The 18,505-nt window shown below is 37.0% G+C and overlaps 1 protein-coding gene across 1 annotated transcript in view; it reads right to left on the reverse strand.

Annotated features, from left to right (window-relative positions):
- Nucleotides 1-664: 664 nt before the first annotated feature.
- Nucleotides 665-18,505, reverse strand: part of CLCA4 (chloride channel accessory 4) — a 29,709-nt gene continuing 11,868 nt past the window's right edge. Inside the window, exons 7-15 of the mRNA XM_038538954.1 lie at nucleotides 17,996-18,223; nucleotides 15,507-15,684; nucleotides 14,209-14,315; nucleotides 10,667-10,882; nucleotides 9,798-10,065; nucleotides 7,798-7,968; nucleotides 6,606-6,839; nucleotides 5,643-6,045; nucleotides 665-815 (exon numbers count right to left, since the gene is read on the reverse strand). Of these exons, the coding sequence (XP_038394882.1) occupies nucleotides 665-815; nucleotides 5,643-6,045; nucleotides 6,606-6,839; nucleotides 7,798-7,968; nucleotides 9,798-10,065; nucleotides 10,667-10,882; nucleotides 14,209-14,315; nucleotides 15,507-15,684; nucleotides 17,996-18,223 (1,956 nt within the window). The remainder of the gene's footprint in view (nucleotides 816-5,642; nucleotides 6,046-6,605; nucleotides 6,840-7,797; nucleotides 7,969-9,797; nucleotides 10,066-10,666; nucleotides 10,883-14,208; nucleotides 14,316-15,506; nucleotides 15,685-17,995; nucleotides 18,224-18,505) is intronic.

Here is an 18,505-nt window from a genome sequence, read left to right on the forward strand (position 1 = left end):
GCTAGCTGATTAAGTTTCTAAATACTTTTGAGGCATTGTGCCTATTTAGAGAAAAGTAAAATATTTTCTTAGTTGTTAGTTCTACACTTAGCCAGAGCTTCAAATTATGGAAGGAGTGATAGCTCTAGGCTCATGCCATCAAACTCCTACTTTTCAGTTTCTCACATACCTCTAAAACTTCATGTAAAAGCCAGTCCCTTATTTTTTGACAACCATATGACAACAAATAGCAGGACACACAATGTGAGGTACTTTGCTTACATTCCTCATGGGGTCAGACCCATCAGGAACTAATGTGTTGATCGTCACATAAATCATTAAAGAAAGCAGGGCCCTGGTATAAGTCAAATAATTAATTTATAACAAATATTATTTGAACAGGTGTTTTATGAAAATGTTATTATAGGTGCTAAGGCTTTAAGACAACTTCCTGGTTTATGGAGCAATATAAAATTGTTTACAAAGAATACTTATTTTTTTACATGTCAGCTCTAAAGGTAGGACTACCAGATGAGGATATAGAGACTATGTTTTGTGAAACTCCAGGAGTGCCATGCAAGTGAGCTTTGATTTGAATGGATCCCTTTAGAGTTGTGTATGTGGTAGTCCCAGATAAGGTTTAGGATTCTGTGGAAACAGAAGACAGAAAGTGAGGGAAATGGGACTAATCCAAAAGAAGAAGCCATGCTGGACACCAGAAGTAAAGGGTGATAGTAGGAGGGCTGACTGGAGATGAAGACAAAGACTTGCCAAGAAGTCCAACATGGAAAATGTCTGGACCTTTGCCTGGATGGGGAGGTAAACACAGGTGTTTTCTACAAGAGGGAGTAAAATGGAAAGATAGTAGGAGTTTATTTTCTAGGGATTGGGTCTGTGTATCAGCTGGTTTGTCATCATAAATTTATTCATATTGTTGAATGTGATCAATTATTGGGAAATCCATGTAGTGAGCAACTCATTGGGGTACCAGCATGAAAAAATGATGTTTTCCCAGTACTCTAATGAGCTGTGTTCTATTGAGATCCCCTATCTCTCTGGGTGGGAAGTTCTCTTACTGACATTATAGCCCCATTCCATTAGTATTATCAATTTTGGTTATTTAAACAGTTCTAGTTTTATGGTTAAGACCCAAATCCTGTTCATATTAAAACTTGTATTAAAGCTGAAGCTTTTTTCTTTCTCTTCTAACTTAGACTTGTCTTTAGTGACTTGAAATAGTAGGAGAAGGGGGTATATGCACTCAGTCTTAATTAGCTGTTTCAACCTTTTCCTTGGTTATATTCTACTTGAGTCTTGGGCAGGAGAAATAGGAGAGGCCAGTGTCTTGATCCTGTCTTGCTATTGTGTTGTTTCAGATGTCACTCAGAGTGATGGGTGCTCAAAAGTTGATCTCGAGCAAGTTCTTAGGTGGATCGTGTAAGGCTCTTCTCTCTACACAATTTCTTGGCATGGGAGATCCCAAGTAAATTAAACCCAGTCATCACTTGGTTGACCCAGGACCTCTCCCTTACTATAAGGAGTTGTGGCTGGCTTGAAATCTGGGATACATAGATTAACTCATTCTTAGAATCTGGGTACACTTTGTTCTCAGATTTGGGCTTTCATAATTGATTTCAAGAAAATAGAATCTGGGTGAGTACTAAGTTTTATCCTGTTTCAATAGCAAAGGTCCCATACAAAGGGAAGAAACAGTGCTCCTAGGAAACCTGAATATGAATGGAGGGTCAGAGGTGTGAATGGGTTAGGATCTTATTTGTGATGGGCTTGGTGAATTTCATTCAGTAACATAATTATGCTTCAGACCACTTTGAAAATGTGTAATTATTTATATCTTGTGCTTTGCTTAATATCAAGCTTTCCTGCTAGGCTGTAACCTCCATGAGGACTGAGAGTATCTTTTTCCATTCACCACTTTTGCACAGCACCTAGCTGCAGAATGATGGCAAATATTAGGAGCTTGCTAAACTGACTAAATGTTGGACAAGTGGCTCTCAGTGCTAGGATCCCCGAGTTTGGGATACAGCAGTACAAACCTTCTTAATATAAAAGCTGCCATAATTGGGCACTAACTATGTGCAGGAATGGGGCCAATCACCTCCTATCTTTTAGTGGTTTTCACAGAGCACTTGGAGGTGGGTACTAGTGTCTGGTTTTTACAAAAGAGAAAACTAAGGCTTAACCATAGTTCAGTTCTTTTTAAAGATTTTATTTATTTATTTATTTATTTATTTAGGAGAGAGGGAGAGAGAGACAGAGGGAGAAGGAGAAGGAGAGGGAGAAGCAGACTCCTTGCTGAGCAGGGAGCCTGATGTGGGACTTGAGCCCAGGATTCCAAGATCATGACCTAAGCTGAAGGCAGACATTTAACTGTCTGAGCCACCCAGACAGCCTATAGGTAACCCCCCAGTTCAATTCCATACCAAAGTCTGTCTCCAAAGACTTAAAAAGTTAAAAATTTTTTATAGCTTATATATACAAAGCTTAAAATTTCAAATACTTCTGTAGTACTGATAATAAAATATAGCAGTTCCTTGTTCCACAAATCAAGCCACACATTATCTCTTCCAATTTCTACTTCTCTATGCTCTATTTCACAATCAAGATTCTTGAAAGGATTATGTATACATACTTTCCCTGTTTACTTACAACCCATTTTTTTCTTTACCACAATTGCCCTTATTTGTAGGTCATTTGTAACTTTATGTTGTTACCCGTAATGACTACCTCTGAGCTTCCTGGTTGATCAGCTATGACTATGAATGTATACCACCTCTCAGTGTAACAAGTTGGGTAGACCCCTGCCAGCAGGCATTTTGCTTGTGACACTGTCCTCTCCCTGCCTCTAGGGACAGCAGCCAGTTGGGTGGCTACTTGTGTGAGCCTTTGTTCTATTTAGGAATCCTACAGCCATTTGATTCTGTAAGGTTGGTGCAGGGATTATCCTTCTCCACCTAGGGCTGCCTCTTTTCCTTTACTAGGACAATCTAGATTTATTTTCTGTCTTTTTTTTTTTAAGATTTTATTTATTTATTAATGAGAGACACACACACGGGGGGGGGGGAGAGAGAGAGAGAGAGAGTCAGAGACACGGGCAGACGGAGAAGCAGGCTTCATGCCAGGAGCCTGACGTGGGACTCGATCCAGGTCCCTAGGATCAGGCCCTGGGCTGAAGGCAGTGCTAAACCACTGAACCACCCGGGCTGCCCTATTTTCTGCCTTTTTAAAATATATATACTTATTTATTCATGAGAGACACACAGAGGCAGAGACATAGGCAGAGGGAGAAGCAGGGTCCCTGTGGGAGCCTGATGTGGGACTCCATCCCAGGACCCCAGGATCATGCTCTGAGCTGAAGGCACATGCTCAACCACTGAGCCACCCAGCCATACCTAAATTCATTTTCTGTAGCTAGATTCCCTGCAAGAAGTGATGGACTTGAGGTTCATTTTCCAAACCTGGTACTTTTTTTGGTGATTAACTAGATCAACTCTTAGACTTTGAATGATGGCATGTGGCCATAATAGAAAGCCCATGTTATATATCCTATCACCAGTTTATTCTATACTACAGCCAGGATTGGCTTCAAGGGCATGAAACCTGTGCATCTGTACAAAGAACAGGTCTTGTTCAATGCTTTGCCATTGCCATCTTGAAATTCTTTTGAATTTTTGAACAGGGATCCCTCATTTTCTCTTCATTAGACCCTTTGAATTATATGGTCTGTACTGACTATTACAATGTAGCCATTCAGTTATTTTTCTGACTCTTACTAATTCAACAATTAGCTACTGAGGCATATCTGGAAACAGAACTAAACTAGGAGGATGTTTGGGTGGCTCAGAGGTTGATGGTCTGCCTTCAGCCCAGGGCACGATCCTGGAGACCTAGGATAGAGTCCCACATTGGGCTCCCTGTATGGAGTCTGCTTCTCTCTCTGCCTATGTCTCTCCCCCTCTGTGTGTGTGTGTCTCTCATGAATAAATAAATAAAATATTTTTTTTAATTTTTATTTATTTATGATAGTCACAAGAGAGAGAGAGAGAGAGAGGCAGAGACACAGGCAGAGGGAGAAGCAGGCTCCATGCCCTGGGAGCCCGACGTGGGATTCAATCCCGGGTCTCCAGGATCGCGCCCTGGGCCAAAGGCAGGCGCCAAACTGCTGCTCCACCCAGGGATCCCAATAAATAAAATCTTAAAAACAAAAACTAAACTAAACTAAACTAGGGTCTGACCTGGAAGTCTGGCCTGAGAACCTACTACTGAGACCCATCTGAGCATCAGGGAGGATAATAACCTGGTTGGTGGGTTTTGCTTCTAGAGCAGCAGGGTGAGCAGAAAGGACACAGGGAATGTCTGGCTGTCATGTATTATTTCTGTTGCCAACATAGAATTTCAGGCTTTTATTCCTTTCTTGGTAAAAGGCCAGGTGTCTTATACTTACCCCTTTCCTACATTTTCTCCATAAAGCATGTAACTGTGGCTTTCCACTGTGCTGAAAGGATTTCTGTTCAAGAGATTAGGTGCTTTATGTTCCATTTTATTTGCATCATTAGGGTCTCTGGCAGACCTGGCCATGACTTGCAGTGTGAACCTGCTCTTCCTGACCTACATTCTCTCTTTAATTGATTTAATTTAATTGATTTCTTTTTCTTTTTTTTTTTTTTTTAAGATTTTATTTATTCATTCATTCAGAGAGAGCAAAGAGAGAGGCAGAGACACAGGCGGAGGGAGAAGCAGGCTCCATGCAGGAAGCCCGACGCGGGACCGGATCCCGAGTCTCAAGGATCACACCCCAGGCTGCAGGCAGCGCCAAACCGCTGCGCCACCAGGGCTGCCCAATTTAAGTGATTTCATGTATCATTATGGTTGTGAGATTTAGGCTATAGTTTTGAGTAGTAATTAAAATATTAGATTTAAAAATTGTTAGTTTCATTTCTTAATCTGAAAACAAGAACAATATATAGTAGATTCAATAATTTATTCCTTTAATAAAAGAAAAAGTACACAGGTAGGTATGGCTTTTTAAGTGAAAAGGGATATATATATATGTATATATACGTGTATATATATGTATATATATGATTATATTGAGCTGAAATAAGGAAAAACTTTGGTCTGACAGATGGTAGTTGACGTTTTTTGCTAGTATCTTCCATGTCAATGAATTACAGTACACATGAACTTATTCATGCTGTATATATTAGTATATAAGTAGAGACTTTAGGTGAAAGCAGTAATATCAATTTATACTTAAAAGTACTAAGACCAAATTTATTTTTTCTCAAATATTATTTATTTGCTCTCTTACACTTTGACTACTGAAATAGATAATTTTAACTTCTTGATGGAATTTGAATTATCATTCTAAAAAACTTTTGTATTAAATAATCAACATGAATATCAGGTATCAATATGAAAAAATATTTTATTTATCATTTTTATGACAAATAATGAATAAATAAAAAGTTTGAACTTTAATAGTGACTTATAATTTTCCAAGTACCCCTGGATATTTATATTTAATCAAAATATCCCTTCTAGAACTCTTAAAATTATTTTTATGAATTTATGGTCATACAGAATGAATATAAAAATTCAGAAATATCCTTCAGTTCCTTGTTAATGTTTTTTAAAATCCTGTTCTAGGTCTTCTTGAATTTTTTTTCTTATTTACAATACAAATAATGGCACCTAAAATAATACTAATAATTGCCACAGACCCAACCACTAACAACACCAAAGAAGAAACACTAATTCCCGAGTTAGGATGACTTTCATCAGGATCAGATTCTGTTTGAGGAATAAACAAAGCTACTTGTGCAATGTTGGATAGCTTTGAGGTTAAATTGCTTTTATCCACGCTTTGAATGGCAATAAATATGTGAGTTGCATTTTCTTCTGAGATATTTCCTGGTTTAAATGCAAAGGTTTCTTTGGAGTTGGCCTCATTTGGTAACAGATCAGTAGTGTTTACTTGGAGAGCATTATCAAAGTTGTCTCTTAGATCCAGGATATTATCACTTATTCTTATGATGTACTGTTGAACTAAGAAAAAAAATTACACATAGTTTAGAAACTAGAAAATATCATGTTAAATTCCTTTTTATCCATTCTCCTAAAAAATGTTTAGTTATGCAAAGCTTGTACTCATTCATTATAGCCAAAGCCTCACTAATTTTTCAATGGAAGCTCAATTCTGATTTTTTTTTTAAATTTTTATTTATTTATGATAGTCACACAGAGAGAGAGAGAGGCAGAGACATAGGCAGAGGGAGAAGCAGGCTCCATGCACCGGGAGCCTGACGTGGGATTCGATCCCGGGTCTCCAGGATCGCGCCCTGGGCCAAAGGCAGGCGCCAAACCGCTGCGCCACCCAGGGATCCCCTCAATTCTGATTTTTAAACTGCTAAATGCTATCTTCTTTGTTTGAAAAGTAGGACCAGGTTAAATAGTGTCATGCTTGATTGATTTGAAAATATCAGATTATAAAATAATACTCTACTGAGCAGTTAATTAAAAATTGTTCTCCTCCCACCTACCCTTATACCTTGTTTTTGCAATAAGCATTTTTCACTTTCAACACCACATTGTCACTTCATGCTTACCTTTTCCAACATCAAAATTATCTCCTGGTGCTGTCCATGTTAGATTGATCTCATCTCCAACAGGTGTAGCCTCAAGGTCTGTGATTTGACTTGGTGGGTACAGGTCAGGCAAGGGAAGTGTTGAAACATTTGAAATCACAAATGCACCTCCAGATGCTGTTCTGGTGAAACTCTCCAAGGGTGTTTGAGTATCCTCATCAATTTCAGCTCTTGGTGGATTCCCTTCAATTTTCCCTGCATTAAAAATTTGCTGTATTAATGAGCAAATCTATACTAGTATTTTTAGAACTCAATGAATTGAATTCCTCATCCTACATCTCCCTGCTCCTCTCCTTTTTTCATATGTACACACAGTCACATTTTACTAAGTTTGGTGATAAAGTCATAGGCATCCAAGTGGTGGCAGAATTTTTTTCTTTAGCATCCTGACCAGGATATTGCAGGATAGAACTGGATAATGAATCACTTTAAAATTAAGGCTGCACTGAATGGGAATAATGTTATATTATTCAGGATATGCCCTTTAAAAACATAATTGCTTTATATCTCAAATTATCTTTAAGCGAGGAATAAACCCTGGGAAATTTTTACTGTTTCCCTTTAAACCTCTTGTGCCAGGCTTCACCCTTCCTCCCTGCTACAAGTGCTAAGGAACGATACTTCAAATTATATTCCAGTTGCCAACAGAGAACCCCTTAAAGTCACAAGATAAGGGACAAGCTGAAGGAAAGATAACAAAGAATTCATTCGTAATCATAATCATCATCTTACTCTACACATTTTTTTTCTTTTGACTTAATAAAAACATTCAAAATACATACTCATTTAGGTATCTTTGGAAACAGAATCAGGTATCTATATAACTTGAAGAATAAATTTTAAGTACACTAGCTTGTACTTGGGTGCATAATAAATTAACCTGTTTTCTTTATCCTGAGTTAGAAATTTGACATATTGTTGTTGATGTAGGTTTGGTGCTCCAAATTAATATAATAATGGCTGGCATTTATTGAGTGCTTACTCGATGCCAGACACTATACCAAAGCTTAAGTTATTTTGGAGGCAAACACGGTATGACTGAGAACTTCATATCAGAAACAGGGAAAGCTGGACTTCAAGTTGTAAAATGTTTGAAATTTTAATCATATTAACTCCAAATTATTCAAGCCAGATATCAAATATCATTACTCACCATCCACTACCCATCCTGGTATATATGAGGCTCTATTCAGTGGATGCCTTAAGTATCTTGCGGCCACGTTTACTCCTCCCTGAGCCCGTACTTTTAAGTTATATCTGCCGTTTTCTGAATAAGATATAAAATATCTGGAGTACACCCCATCATTCTTGAAAGAATCAGCACCTTGTTATAGAAATGAAGGAATAAGGTATTATTGTGAAGAAGAAGATGCATTTTAGATAATGCATTATGAAGAAAAAGATGCATTAGAAAAATCAATGCATTTTTCTAAGCCAGGCATATGGACTTTAAAAGCATATTTCCTTAATCAGGCTCTCTATTTTGTGGTTGACCTATTGGAAAATATTTCTATTATGCTCTACCAACCAGTATCTTGTTGAATTAATATATCTTTATGTTATTATATATATGTGCTATGTATAAATAATATGCTTACGTATGTATAATAAATACCTTCACTTTATCAGCTTCTGTTGCAGATTATTATAGTAGTCCTTTTACTATGTTTTAGCTAAATGATTGTCTTGCAGCTCTTACTTCATCTAAACACATAGTGTGTTCATCTCATCTCCTATTCAGATCAAAAGATCACCACTAAGGAAAAAGTATCTTTGCGTGTAGGATTTCATTCTTACTGTAGTCACTTAAAAATTACTTATTTTCACTTCTTTTCAATACTCTCTCTCTCTCTTTTTTTTTTTTTGTATCTTCACCTCTTGCTCAATGATCCATTAACTCCCTGGTCTGGCAGTGGAAAACCCCATCTATTATTGGAATAAACATTTAGGGTAGCTCAGGAATATTATATCATTGGTATATTTCTTGATACCACCAGTACTAGAGTTATTTATTAAATTGAAGACACTTTTCAATTTAACAATCTAAGGCAGAGGTTCTCAAAATGAGATCCTTGGAGAAGCACCATTTGCATGCCACTTGATCATATTAGGAATGGGCCTCACATTCTATGTTATAACAAAGCCCCTCAGGTGATTCCTTTGCATGTTAAAGTTTGAGAACCCCTGCTCCAAGTCATTGTTTATCAACAACACCTATTTAGGTAAAAGCATTTCAAATTAGCTAAGTAGCAGTCTGGTCAAACCTTGAGAAAATGAAATGAGATGCAGGTTAAGTTTCAATGTAGCATGGAAGGGGTTGGGAAAGGGGAAAATGTAATTATATCAGATGGAGGCACTGAGGTGCACCAAAGAACAATTTTACCTTCTAAATTTTTCACAGGGCAAATTGACTTAATTAATTACATTGCAAAAGATACTGATAGGAAATTCTAACAACTCAGGAGGTTATCAATATGGTAATTTCCTTGCTCACTATTCTCTTAAAAAAAGGATCAGTTTCCAGAATGATCCAGAGTCTGGGAAAAAGGTACTATTCACCCATACAAGGGAGACGAGCATGGCCAACTCTGTATCTTGTTTTCTGCCATTCAAACCTGGTATCTGATGCTCTAGTGATGTCTCTGATGTCTCTCATCTTGTTTTCGCAGTTCTACCTGCCCTTGGACCTCAGTTCCCAAGACTACATGTTGTACTTCTTTTCAGCTATTGGGAATTACTCTTACCTGTCCCCGCTTCTCTGCCAGGGGCTCAAGTTCTATTACTTAACCCCAGCCTGCTTGTGTTTCACTCACTCTGGTTAGACTTTCTTAATTATTTGTGCCTAAGAAATACTTGTTCAGAATTTTCAATGCTGTTCTCAACTTCCTGAATGAGACTTTTCCAACTGGTAACAGACAATGATTGTCCAGATGATGAAATAATAATGACAGTAAATAGCATTTATTCTATGTGCAGGACACTTGCTAAGTACTTTATAGGTTTTATGTGAACAGAATTTCCTGCTGGTCCTGCTGTTCATCCATGGTCTGGATCAATTCTTCTGAAGTCCTATTGCCCCACACTGTTGCAGGGACCCATAATATATCATGAGTTATGAAAATACAAGCTTATTCATAAAAAACTGTGAGTTACCTGCGCCATTATCCAAAAGTTCCAAAACTTCTATTTTTCCATTATTTGATTCAATGAAAGCAGTCACATTGGCTCCAAGAATTGGTACATAGCCTTGTAGAACTTCTGCATAAACAATCATTGGGCTGGGAAAACTGTTTGTGTCTTTATTCATTTTAGCATTCACTGTGATTGGAGGCACAGAAGAATTTGCTGCCTGAGAATTTACTGTCATAGTTAATGTTTCTGAGTTTGCTTTGGCTTGAAGACTGTAAGTCCAAACACCCACCTAAAAATTCAATGGAATATAGTAAATATCCAAGATCAAGCTTTTCTATCTTTTCACTATCCCAACTCTAAAATAAATTTTATAAGTATGTTACAGAATACAAAGGGTTTTGAGAGTTTTGAGGGCAAAAGGAGGAGAACTTAGGCAGTTTAGACAAGGCATCCTTGGTCTTGTCATGCACGATGTCCAAACTTTGGGAAATCTCAGCTGGGAAAAATAAGTTTGGGAAAGTTTGCCTTGGTCTTGACCTTATTCTTTAACCTCAAACTCCATAGATTCTATAATCTAGTAACACTAATAAGGATGACTCTTCATACCAACTCTCTACACACCAATTTGCACAGATTCTCCCTTCATTGCCTCTTCAAAGGTATTCTTACCTAATTTTTTCCTTCTCTTTCTCCTAATGTATACTTTCTTTCTTTCTTTTTCCTTCCACTATAATTTTTGGGACCACCCAGGCATAGAAATAGAAAGTACATTCTATTTTATTGTAATTTTGAAGATGAGACAAGTATTGACACCTATAATTGTGATAGCAAGCAATGTATTTTCAGCTACAAAACAAATGTGGGAGGTAGTCTAAAAGCTAACTGCTTACCTTTGCAGTTCCTGGAATCCTGAGATAGGCCATTTTGGAAACTGTGTCCACTGTGAAATTTCTCATTGGTATTCCATTGGGATCCCAGAGAGAAATAATGGGTTCTTGTACGGTCCATGTGATGAGAAAGAATGTGTCTTTTCCCACAGTGCTATCAATTATTACAGTGCCGTTCATCCAAGTATTACTGTTGAGTATTAATCCCTTACTTTCAAGCTGTTTAAATATATTTTTAAAAAATTAATGACTGGATAAGGGAGCAATTTTATTGTTTTCATTTTTCTTTTTTAAAATATTTTATTTACTTATTCACAAGAGACAGAGGGAGAGATAGGCAGAGACATAGGCAAAGGGAGAAGCAGGCTCCATGCAGAGAGCCCAATGTGGGCCTCAATCCCGGGAACATGGGATCATGCCCTGAGCCAAAGGCAGACGCTTAACCACTGAGCCACTCAGGTGTCCCCTGTTTTCATTTTTCATGCAGTTTTTAAATTTCTGGCCTGAGAACAAGCTTGTATAGGGCATACTACCTTAGGCTTGTGATCTCTCTGAAAGTTGATTGGAATGTATCAGTCAGAGGGTGTAGAAATATAGAGTCTGAGGAGAGGATAGGGTATAATAAAAGCATTAAAGCAGGAGAATGGTTTTTATAGATATGTCCCTATTATTTCTTTCCCATTGTGTTGACAAGCACCCACTCAACTCTTTAGCAGTAAAGAGTGCTACAACCTCAGAGAAGAATTAGCTGTTAGGGGTGTGTGTGTGTGTGTGTGTGTGTGTGTGTGTGTGTGTTACCCTCAGTTTATCCATCTTCATGATGAACTAAAAAAAATTACTTATTGGTGTTGGCTAGAGTATTTGAGTAGAAGCACAGTAAAAGGGGCCTCAATAGAGAGAATCAGGGCTAGCAAATGATGAGACAGGCAAACATGGATATTTTCCTGATGTGAAGTCTTGAAATAATTTTAACACATGATAGAGTGAGTAACATCAGACAGTAAACATGTCCAGCAAGAGTAGAAAGAGGGCAAATTGTTTATGAAGATTGGACCCTTGAGAAGAGATGTGAAAGATCTTTCTCTGAGAGGAGCTTCAAAGAGATTTTTTAAAAATCTTTGTGGATAACTCTTTGTCAAGGAAAGCCACATTTATCTGCTGACCAAGAAAGTGTTTCTGTAAGTGTGTCATTTTGGGAAGTATGGGAAATCTTGTTTCTATTTCTGAACCAGTCTTAAACCAAGAATACTTTCACACCAATACTGATAGACTGAATTCTACTACTGAAACATCATTATGACAAAAATTTCAGTCCTATATTAAGTGGACATGTCTTTAATTGGACCGAGTATTATCAAGTTAAATCTGAATGTGAGTGACCTTTTCAGGTAATTAGGAAACTCTAAGAAAGTTGGGAGGCTTTGGCTACATACTAGGGGAAAATAACTAAGTCAAGAGTGAGATGAGTGAGATGAGGCCTTTTTTTTTTTCTGTATTCCAGCTCCTACTATCCAAATCTGACTTCCCATCTACTCAGATTATCTACTCTAACTATTCTCACGTATTCTCTCTCAAGAGCTATGTATCATGTACAAAAATCCAGGTTAACCTTTCAAAAATTTGTTCTTCTTTTTGTTATTTTTTTACTTAAGAACTGATAGGCATTTCAAACAAGGGGGACAGAACTTTCTACCCCTTCCACATAATTTGGAAAGTCATTCTCTCTCTCTCTCTCTTTTTTAAAAGATTTTATTTATTTATTCACAAGAGACACACAGAGAGAGAGAGGCAGAGACACAAGCAGAGCTCCATGCAGAGAGCCCAATGTGGGACTTGATCCCGGGACTCCAGGATCATGCCCTGGGCGGAAGGCAGGCTCTAAACTGCTGAGCCACCCAGGGATCCCCATTGGAAAGCTATTCTTAACCTTTGAGCATATCCTGCATGCAAGTGCCTCCTCCCTGGATGATTTCTCATATTCTGCTCTTATATTTTAAAATTCCTTTAGAATATTCCATTTTAATGTCTTACCATTCACTCAAAATCCAAGGTTAAGACAGAGCAGAAAATAATATCCTCAAAATCAGTTCTGCCTGTTTATGTGTCAATTTTGTCTTCATTTTCTCAATCACCCAGACTGAAACCTTCAAAAATGAACTTTATTCTCCTTCAGTTTATTCTCCATACGCCAAGCTAGATCTTGAATCAATTTTTAAACTGTTTTTTAGGGATCCCTGGGTGGCGCAGCAGTTTGGCGCCTGTCTTTGGCCCAGGGCGCGATCCTGGGGACCTGGGATCGAATCCCACATCGGGCTCCCGGTGCATGGAGCCTGCTTCTCCCTCTGCCTGTGTCTCTGCCTCTCTCTCTCTCTCTGTGTGACTATCACAAATAAATAAAAATTAAATAAATAAATAAAACATTAAACTGTTTTTTAGGGTGAAGCTGCAAACCCAACTTCCAAACTAATCTGCACATATTGTTTTAACTCTGAATCCTACACCTTCTTGCTTTTCATTGTTAGAGAATAGGGGAAAATAGGTTTGTTTAGGTGATTATCGCAACTCATAATGGTGGACAATGACTTGATGAATTGGAAGATGAAATGACATGATATACATTTGGTGAGAATGGATATTGATAGAAATGGAATTTTGTAAAAAAAATATTTTGATGGAAACAGGCTGTGTTGACATTTTACATGGGATATGAATGAAGAATGAGGGAAATTGTCAGAATTTTTGAATCTAAGTAACAGAAAAGGCTTGTACTGTTGAAACACAAATGAGAAGAGAAGTGGACTTCAGAAGAGAGATGAATGAAATAAAACAGTGAAAAAAGTGGTGGAAGAGGTAAAATAAGCCCTAAATTTGTAGATATACAATGATTATTCACTGTCTTTTTTACAATAAATTATTTCCAAATACATTCCTTCTATTTCCAAACTGAGTTCTTGAGTGCATTCATCTAATTTAAATCTATTTCACAGCAGTGAAGGGTGGGGGAAATCTTGGAAGCATGAGATTTTTTTATGCATTCATAGAAAAATGAATGCTATATTATGGGACAAAATTTATTTTTGGTAGAAAATATTCAGTTTTGATGTTATCTTTTAACCAAATTCTGTGGGAAAAGAAAAAAATAAAAATATATCTGCTATTTCACTTCTTAATTTGGTAATATCTAAAGAAGAATTTATTTCATACTGAAATTTTATTTTTTTAAAGGATTTTACTAGAGAGAGAAAAAGAGAGAGAGCTTGAGAGAGAGAGAGCATGAGCAGGAGAAGGATAGAAGGAGAGAGAGAAGCAGACTCCCCACTGAGAAGGGAGCCCAATGCAGGACTCAGTCTCAGGACCCTGGGATCATGACCTGAGCCAAAGGCAGATGTTTAACTGACTGAGCCACCAGGCACCCCTGAAATTTTAATTTTAATTAAAAATTTACTTTGAGAAAAATATAGGACTCAAAACTCATAACAACTGAATTATTTTTCTTGGTTATGGCAAAATGTAAACACAAAGACCTGAGGAGTGGAAACTCTGACCTGAAGAGGCTGTTGGGAAAGATCAGTGTTTCCTGATGCAAGGGCTCCAAAGGCATCAATGAGGCCGTTATTCTGGGCTTCATCAGAAGCAAAAAAATGGTTTCCTCCTAAAATGTAAATACATTAAGTAGGTTGCTTTCTAGAAAATACATACTTACTATATTTTAGTGATTAATAAGGCAACAGGGTAAACAAAATCATAGTTTCTGAATAAAAATAGAACAAAGTCAGGTATATATAAAGATTAACAATGAAATGTTAATTTAAAACTGTCATAACTAGGAAATATAAGTGGCTCAGAATCAGTTCAGAAAGTCATATTGCAGTATCGTCATATTGTGGTATCCTGACAATAACTGGCCATGTGGTATTGTCATATTGCAGTATTCTGACAATAACTGGCAATGGGGAGGTAGAAAAACGGTAAGCAATAGAGACAAATTCAAAAAAGTGCTACTTTGGAGGGACACTTGGGACAGAAATAAATTTTACAATGGCCACGAGAGTACTTTGAAATGATGGGAGTTTGTGCAACTAAGCATTAAAAAGCAAGTAGTTATTTGGTAGCGTTAGAAGTCAACCCAATATAATAATAAATATTCATAATGTTATAAAGTTTGTTTGTTCTACTATGTTTACAAAGGCACTGAAAACATGTGGTCCATTTTCATTATGTCTCTGTACCTAAGATAGCATCTAGGTATCTAGAATGTAATTCATCTAGAAATTTTGTTATTTAGATTTATTCAGACTGAGCCTCTATTAATCCCAGCTGGCTCCCACCCCCACCCCCAAAGCCTATGCTCTGGTTTCGTGGATTTCCCACTATCTCTCCATGTGTCTTGCATTGTCACCCAACATGATTTTCTTTCTCATGACCTGATCATCTCATCTCACCTCTCCTTTCTCCAGAAAAAATGAACACCTTGTTGAAGGCCCAGCTCAGAAGTCACCTCATCACTCATGCCTTCCTTCTCTAATTCTATGCAACCCTGGGAGACTTAATGACTTAGTCTCTTCTCACATAGTGCTTTATTTCTATATATTTCTCCTGTCATGGAGGGATGTTATCTGATTATGCTGTCTGATTAGTAGTTTTGTTTTGTTTGTTTTTTTTGTCTCTCCAGCCAGCTGGACTGGGAGCACCTTGAGAACAGAAATCAGGTCTGGTTTGACCCTGGTTCCAAGGTCCTGCCCCAGGACCTTGCAGAGCAAGAGCTTGAGAGAAATTGTTCAGTTGTCAGCCTTTACACTTATGCACTGCTATCAAAGGACTTAATATATAGGTCATATTTCACCTGTTATGGTACTCATCTCTATGACAGCTTGATCAGCGGATGGTCCCAAAGCAATCAAATGAATGATAGCCCCACTTTGTTTCACTTCGCCAATACAATTCTTTGCAGTGTTATCCTCTCCATCGGTCAGCAGGACAATTTCAGATCCATCTATTTGAGGGTATATTTCTCCAATTACCTACAGATATAATCAGAGCATAATTATCGATGATCCTACAACAAAAGACTTACAGGATATTAAAAAAAATGTGCAGAGAAAATAAAAGTGTGCCGAAAAGAAGAGATAGCATCTGTTTTAAAATCATAGAATCTGCAATCAACAACTTTTAGGAGAACTTAAACATGATTTTATTTTCTGTCTATCTGTCATAGATAATGTTTGCTCAAATGAAGTTATGTGGGTGCAGGCAGGACTGTAGACGATTCTACTTGGGTTAAATGACAATGACATTTCAGTCTGAGGACTCAGGTCAACCAGGCACCAAAAATATAATTGCAGAATGTGGCATTAAATAATTCTCTGCTTTCTCTGACCAGATAAACCTCTAATAAGCCCTCAGTGTATAAAGTATGTTACATACACAGCTAGGTGCAGTAAGACTCCACCTTGACATTTTGAAAAAGTTAATGATTCCAAATTAGGGAACTTTTAGTATGCTTATAAAGAAAAGATGGAAAAGTTCTCAGCAGGTCAAGGTTAGGGATCTTGTTATATAACCTGTATTTTACCTCTAATAGTAATGAGCACAAAACTAAGACTATTGATGGTGCTCAGAGAATACACAAATTTTATTTTTTGAAATTGAGTTCTGTTTGTGGCTTGAACCCATTTCTTATAAAGCTAAACAGTTCGAAACTCAGAGTTCTGAATCTAGGTGCCTATAGGAGAAGAATTTATCCCAGGATGGCAACTATATCTCATCTTCTCTGACAGCTTTAAATGGTAGTGACTTCTTGGTACACCATTTTGAGAAACTGAGTCCAAGCCAAGAGGAAACAAATGACAGATTATCAGTGGCTCTCATGAACTCGGAGTGGAGGTGTGTATAGATTTGCAGAAGAGGGTTTGGAATTTAGATATTCCTAATAAAACTGGTTGTCAGGGAACAAAGTAACCAGACTCATTTCAATTTTTGCATGTTTTTAGGAAAATAATAACTTTTATATGTTGTAATATATGTGAAATATGCTCTGCCACACATTAAAATCAAACTAAAGGGCAGACTGGGTGGCTCAGCTGTTTAGCGCCTGTCTTCAGCCTAGGGAGTGATCCTGGAGACAGGGATTGAGTCCCACATCGGGCTCCCTGCATGGAGCCTGCTTCTCCCTCTGCCTGTGTCTCTGCCTTTCTCTCTCTCTCTCTCTCTCTCTCTCTCTCATTCTGTGTGTCTCTCATGAATAAATAAATAAAAGCTTTAAAAAAAATCAAACTAAAAAACAGAAAATGCTTTTATACATGTATTGCATTTATACAGCATTCCCATTACTCCCCTCACGTATATATTATATATTGTGAATCCTAGTTTTATCCAAATATATATGACTATTATCATTATTATGGCATTTGTGAAATAGGTTCACTATATAATAGATATTTTTCTACATACATAAATGTAGTACTTCGTTTAATCTTCATAACAGTCCTATGAAGTAGGCATTCTTGTTTTCCTGTATTTTGGACTGAGAGTCCAAAGAGACTGCAAACTTTGCTTACGATCACATAGTTGGTAAGTGGTAGAGCCAGTACTCTGATGTTAAAATTAATGTTCTGACCAGTATTCCTAACTCTAACAGCCCTGTTACATCTGCTTTAATAAATATCAGTTTTTCCCAGCTGAGTGTCACAGAAACTGAAATGAGGATTGGACCAAAGTGAAATTATACCATATAACTTCCTTCATTGTCTTAAGAGTTGATAAGTTTTGCTGCTCAAGCACACTTGTTTATTTAATATTTATTGAGCACTGACTACTGCATGGTACCAAGACAAAGTCCCTGACTTCATTTGGCTTATACTCTAGTTGCATTTTAATAATCATTTGTTCACCCATCAGTTTATTCATTAATTTACTGATCCATTAAAAATATCATTAAATGAATTTTTTCTATGGGCTTAGTGAGTCCTGTGCTTCTTAATATTAGTCATTTTAAAATTAGGCGGTAAGTATGTGTGGCAGCATTTAACATAAAAATGTCCTAATCATAAAAAAGAAGAAACTAGGTGAACAGATTAAGAGGTAGAAACTTTAAGTCATTAAATAAATAAATGATGGTGATAAAATGTACTTTTTATCTACAACATAGGGAATACAGCTACTAATACTATAATTACTTTGTATGGCAACAGGTAGTAACTAGACTTATCATGGATTTCATAAAATGATAATATAAAAATATCAAATCACTATGAAACAAATAAGGTACTATATGCCAATTATACTTGAATTTTTTTAAAAAAGAACAAGTGACATTTGCAATATGATTTTCACCTGAAATGCTGATTTAATTCCAGCACAGATAGAAGTTCCTCCGTTAGCTGTTGTAGGTAAGCTCTCCAAGAGGTTGTTTCTTTCCTTGCTGCTTATTATTTGGATTAGATTACTTTTAATATAGGCAGTACTATCAAAGTGCACCATCCCCACCCAGGATCCATTTTCAATGGTCTGCAGTAGGAAATGTTTTGCTGCTTGATTCATTCTATTTAGGCGATTAAAACCCTGAATAGAAAAGATCAAGAAAAACAACCAAGGGGTCTTCAATTGGAAAATAATAGCAGATCACTTAAAATGAGTGAATAAAATTTGTCATTTTTTAACCTATAGTAATTAGTGTTATTAAAGCATTTTTTTCAATTGATAAAAATTGAAAAATATAGTTATATGTATTATAGAACATATATGATATATGATATAGTAAGGAACATAGGCTTTAACTAGAGCTGATTCTTGGCTGCTAAGCACTCAAATTAGAGGTGAAGGGTAGGGTGGGGGTTGGGATGG

The sequence above is a fragment of the Canis lupus genome, chromosome 6, assembly GCF_011100685.1.
Source record: "Canis lupus familiaris isolate Mischka breed German Shepherd chromosome 6, alternate assembly UU_Cfam_GSD_1.0, whole genome shotgun sequence".
NCBI classification, from domain to species: domain Eukaryota; kingdom Metazoa; phylum Chordata; class Mammalia; order Carnivora; family Canidae; genus Canis; species Canis lupus.